The 5,889-nt window shown below is 42.7% G+C and overlaps 1 protein-coding gene across 1 annotated transcript in view; it reads left to right on the top strand.

Moving 5' to 3' along the window:
• Positions 1-5,535, top strand: part of LOC101857143 (microtubule-associated protein futsch) — a 19,491-nt gene extending 13,956 nt beyond the window's left edge. Inside the window, exons 8-9 of the mRNA XM_005108008.3 lie at positions 3,029-3,490; positions 4,407-5,535. Of these exons, the coding sequence (XP_005108065.1) occupies positions 3,029-3,490; positions 4,407-4,951 (1,007 nt within the window). The 3' untranslated portion in view covers positions 4,952-5,535. The remainder of the gene's footprint in view (positions 1-3,028; positions 3,491-4,406) is intronic.
• Positions 5,536-5,889: the final 354 nt, after the last annotated feature.

Genomic DNA, 5,889 nt, shown 5'->3' on the forward strand with positions numbered 1-5,889 from the left:
GTGGCGGCCGAAGCCTACTCTTATCGATTTTAGACCACCAAGGGGTCTTTAACGTGCGCAACTTGCACACGGGCCCTCCGAGATTTCTCGCCCTTGTCCGAGAAGGCTAGGTGTAGATCTTTCCTACCAGAAGATCAGAGGTGTGGTAGAAAGACAGCAGTGAGGAGGAGCCAAGGAGTAGCAGTAGAAAGGCTGCAGAAAGAGTCAGGAGCCCAGAGGAGGGGGCGAAGGAGGTGACGAGGTGGGGGCAGAAAGTGGAAAAAAAAGCAGACAACAGAACATTGCTAGAGAGCAGGAAAGGAGGTGAAAGGAGACAATTTTAGAGAAGAACATTTTTTGGTCGCTACCCGGATTCGAACATGGGATCTTTGAATGAGAGGCCAACACCTTAACCTCTAGGCCACGAGAGCCCCCCTGGTTGACACTGAGGAAGGCTAGTTTTGTAGTTTACAGTACAACACGGGTAGGTCGAACACAGAAGACTGGAAATCATGCATCCGTCGAACTGTGCCTTTGGTCCTCATTTTTTTTCTCTTCTTTTTCTTTGTAAGATGTCCTTTGAACGGAGGATCACTTGAACTACCGAGGCCAGTCCTGACGAATTCGAGCTACCTGTGTTATACTGTATAAGTCTCTTTGCTAAAATTCACCCACTCTTGCCCGTCTTCCTTTTCTTTTACTTACTATAAACTGTAAAGAATCAACCAAGATATTTGTATTTGAATCGTGTTGATTAATGAGTGGGTTTGGTTTTTATTCGCTTGAGGAAGTCGGTTTTGGCAACTCTGAAGTGGATGGCGTCGGTGGTTGGCGGGTGCTCTGGTGTGGTTTGCTTCTTGTATCCTATCAGACATCTATTGTCCTTATCTCCCCTTCTTCTTTTTTATGTTTGTTCCTCTCTTGTAACACCTCTAATCTTCTGGCGCTCATATGACCTTATGCAGTTGCAAGCGCCTTAAAACCTCTACTAAAACTAACTTAAAAAAAAAAGAAGTGGATGATTGGAGGGTGTCACTGCTAGGTCTTTCTTCTCTTCTGTTCCCTCTGTTTGTGTCTTGTTTGTTTCACTTTTTCCTCACACTAAATGATTGTTATCGCATGTTGTTGTACCTTCTTCCACTGATCAAAAAGATGTTAAAAATGTTCTTAATGAACCCTATCCGTACGTCTTGTTTTACTATCGTGTCCATACGACATGGGGAACTCTGTGCCACCACTTTCAAAGAGGAAATTTACTCGTCAATATGATCCGTACGCTTTGCATAGCAGTCTGTCAAAATGATTTTTTGAGAAGCACTGAAAGTTTCACTGTCAAAATGATTTTTTGAGAAGCACTGAAAGTTTCAAAGAGATCTTCATACTGGAAGAAATCTAAAATGTGAAGAATACAACGCCGGGGGTACAAAATGACCCCAGGACGTACGGATAGGGTTAAATTAATTATTAATAATCTGATTTTATTTTGTGTCGGCAGGAGTGTGAGAAGTCTCGACTCAATCGCTTTGTACCTCCGAGCTACCCGTTCATCGCCAAGTATGACGACAAAGGCCATGCTGGCAGGGAGCTGCATCGTCAGATGGGATGGGGCGGCAGTTTTGACCGGTCGCCAGAACGGAGACGCAAGTCTAGCGAGGGACACAAACAGGGTACAATATTTCTCTCTCCTTTTTGATAATGATTGACCAATCGCTATTTATGTGTGGTTAGTGGGTGTTCTGGTGTGGCTTGCTCCTTCTTTCCTATCAAACATTTATCGTCCTTGTCTCTCCTCCTGTTTTTGTGTTTGTTACTCTCTTGTAACACCTCTAATCTTCGGCACTCATATGACCGTATTTTGTTGCAAGTGCTGTAAAACACTTAAATGTTGTTGTTGTTAGCGATCCAGTAGCATCTGAGCGTTAACTCTTCTGCATGATGCCATTCGGTAATAGCTGCATGTCTGTTCTAATTGTTGTTTTGAGGAGTAGAGGCAGTTCGATGTGTGGGGTAGCTTGGGAAGGAAACATCCCCTTAAATCAGTCAGTTTTCTACAGAAGAACAGATGATGTTCCACTGTCTCTGAGGGGTAGTCACATAGTGGGCAGGCAGCAGACTGCTTTACTCCGATTCGGTTGAGATGTTGGTTGAGGGGTACATGTTGTGTTCTAAGTTGGAAGATTATGGATTGATCTCCCCTCCTCAGCTCATTGATTGATTGATAAAACACTTCATAAAACTAAAGAATTATCCAGTTCTATCCATCTTAAATTTTTGGTTGTTACGAGATCAGAAACCCAATGCTTCGTCTGCTCTATTAAAAATCACGAGATAATTGGATGTTGTTATCCTGGCATTTAAAGAATTGCTTTTGAAAAAGCTTGATATGGTGTGAAACTCAACATTTTTTACGTCAAATTTCTCAAAACTAGGTACTGAGCAGATAGAACTTTGTAATTCTAGGTTTGGGAAACGGAGACATTTCTTTCCTGGTTTGAAAAGGATTGAGAGTGAATGTGTAGAGAAATCCAGACTGGGGCAGGTTTTCTTGTTGCGAATCTCCACATATTTGGTGGGATGCTGTATTTGACTCAGCCCGGATAAACTGAAGCAGCCGGCCTCTTTAACGGTTTCGATCGTGACGGTGGGGGCTTGAAGTACAGTGCAGCCAGCCTCTCTATAACGACATTGTCGGGACCAGAAAAAAAATGTCGTTTGTAGAGAGGCAACCAAAAATATTACTAATGATATTTAAGGAAAAAATCGGGACCTGGGCACCATGTCGCTATACAGAGGATGTCGTTATATTGAAGGTTGTTAAAGAGAGGCTGTAGGAATAGTGTTTATGGATAGATTGCCTGAAAGATGTCAAAGTCGCAGGGGTATCAATTATTATCTTTTTCGTATGACTCGTAGCAGAAGATTGGAGAGCGCCAGTAACAGGGTTGAGATTGAAGGAAGGTCAATCGGCAAATTGTTTGTAAGTTGTTGAAAAATTGATAATTTTTCTTGTAAATGATAATAGATTTTTGTTGTTGTTTTCGTGTTTCAGGTCGAGCTAAGAAAGCTCTTTTGGAAACTCCCGTTGTAAAACCCCAGCCGGAAGTGAGAGAAAAGAAACGGAAGGGAAAGAAGAGCAAAAGTTCCGAACCGAACGCCAAAAGAAGAAAGAAAGAGGAGAAGTCAGGGGACAGAACTCCGACATCTCACCTCAGAGACACATCCGACGCGGGTCTGGCGTCGTCTGAACAAGAACAGCAGTCGGACAGAACGGGACCCGAACCAGACCCGCGCCGGAATGAGAAGAAGAAGAAGGAGGGGAAGGCAAATCAGCACATTTTCTTCGAGGAGGAAGACGATCACGGCGACTACCAACAGGGTTGTGAGGATCAGGGAGGGAGCAGAGACAAGGTCAAAGGCCGGGGGCGGAAGACGAGGAGAGATTCGAAAGATGGACAGAAGAAGAAAAAGAAGTCGAAGTCGAATCGGAGTAGAGGGAAAAAGAGTCGGGCAGGTAGGCTTGATGAACTAGTCTAGTACAGATTATTGTTGCAGTGTTGTATGATTGTCTCTTTCTCTTCCTTCTTTCTGTCCTGGACTATTCCACAGTAACTGAACGGTGGTTATTGAATGGACATTTGGGCTATACTTTCTTACAATGATAACCCTGTAATTCAATATATCAGTTTATTTCAACTTTAAATGATCAGAACAATTGAAAGTCACATTAAGAATCATATTAAAGGCAGTCATTAAAAAAAAGTACTTTATGCAAATTCTGCGATGTGTTTAGTTTCAGTTCCTGACAGGACAGAAAAAATACCTCCTTTGTCCTGTCAGTTATCAAAACTAGCATGTCACAGCATTTGCATAAAGTACCTTTTTTTTCAAATGACTGCATTTAATGTGATTCTTTGTATGTTTTTCAAATGTTCTGATCAATAATATAATGTCACTGTCACTTGATTTTTTCTTGCGCTAAAGCTAAGTAGCCAGTATTGTGTCACTGTTACTTACTTTGTTCTTGCAATAAAGCGCGATGACTTGACCATTATTGTGTGACTGTGCCTCTCCTTCACCTGTCGCCGGTGTCGTAAGCAATCCACTTCTAAGTCAGTTTGGGTAAGTTTTACACCAGAGACAAAAAAGGAGGGTTTTTTTTTGACATGTTGTTCCTATTAGGACTTATTCAAAAGCAAGAAAATTGTAAGCCTTGATCGTAGCTTTAAACTGCATTTTGGTGATGTTGAAATCTTTGTTAGAGCTTTGGGCGGGTGTAAAAATCGATTCTCAAAATTTTGACTTAAATGGATTGTTTTCGAAGATGACGATATATTTTAGCCTTCCAAAGTTAAGGCTCTATTTTGGCAAAACAAAGCGCCGGAACTCGTAATGTAGCTCACTGTTTTTTTCTTCTTCCTTTTGTTCAGGAGGTCAGGGGGGTGCGGACATTGCTCAGCCGTACAGTGACAACAACTCGTACAACGATGGCCACTCGCATCACCAGGGGGAGATGGGTCAAGAGAGAGGTCAGGACTGGGGTCACGAGGGCGGACACTCGCAACCGCACGCCGGCCACAGGCAGGGGACAAAGCGGCGGTCGAGGGAGGAGGGACAGACGCCGCGGAGGAGCTGGAAACGACAGAAGACGACGGTGGAGAACTTCAGCATCACTGTGAACAACGCGAGCGGTGGCGGTGGCCACCCGCATCATCGAGGGTTTTGGGGGGGAGGGGGCGGTGCGGGGGACTACAACTACAACTACAAAGGGCACATGGATTCGAACCGTTCCGGTATGAAGCATTTCGCCCCATGTCCTGACCTGAAAGGTCATCATCATCACCATCATCATCATAACAACAGCAATGTGCCGAAGAATTTCAGAAATAAGTCTGGGTTTATGTCGAAGAATGCAGATTTTAGGAACATGTCTGGTCAGATTAAGAAAAATGAAACTCGGAGGAGATGGAAATAGGTCAACGTTTATTGAGAAGTATATGGCGGCTGGGAGATGAGACGGGCGTGCTGATGTCGCCAGTCGTAATAATCGCGTCAAGAAGTGCCGTGTGATTCAGAGATGAAGGTTGTAGTATTTTTGGAAAAGATATTTATTACTTTCTGTGTTGTTTGAATGAAACCAGTTTAGACAGTTTATGTATTTGAAAGGATTTGTTGTACGTTGAAAGGGCCAGTCTACCGGAAACGCGAATAAATTTTATTTCATCGAAGCTCTTGGAGCCACCAGAGAGTGGGCGCTATAGAGCTGCCGTTTTCTGACGAAACACCTTTTTCTTATTCACAGCAGTTTCAAGAAATCAGATTTTTTTGTTTTTTTTAATAATATCTAAACTATTTTGCACAGTGCATCAACAGTTGATCTCGCACCCTGAAGAGAAGTGTCATGCCCTGTGCTCGACAGATATCATGAGAAAACCGAAAATTGCTGATTTCTTGAAACCGCTGTGAATAAGAAAAAAGTGTTTTGTCTGAGTACGGCAGAGAGGGGATCTGTATTATTATTATTATTATTTATTATTATTTTTCAAAGCTTAGTCGAGATCAAAGAAGGAAAGAGAAGGGGTGTGGTGCGTATGTTTATTTATTAGTAGTTTTGGGTTTTTTTGTAGTTGTGGCAGTATCGGAAGATGTTGAGAGAGGGTTTTTAAGACTACAAAGTAAGATGCTAAACAAATGTATGATTCCTGCCTGTGCTATAATATGTTTGAACAAAATCAGATTAGACGGTTTTGTCCTGACACCGATTTTGGGGAATCGAAAGTGCATGTTGCCTAAAGTGAGGAGTCGACTTTCTGAAGAAGAGATGCATGCTGTACTGTACTTTAGTTTTTAGCCTTACGTGGAAGAAATAAGGTAGTGGGTGGTTGGCGGGTGCTCTGGTGTGGTATGCTTCTT

Source organism: Aplysia californica, unplaced genomic scaffold, assembly GCF_000002075.1.
Source record: "Aplysia californica isolate F4 #8 unplaced genomic scaffold, AplCal3.0 scaffold00649, whole genome shotgun sequence".
Lineage (NCBI taxonomy): Eukaryota > Metazoa > Mollusca > Gastropoda > Aplysiida > Aplysiidae > Aplysia > Aplysia californica.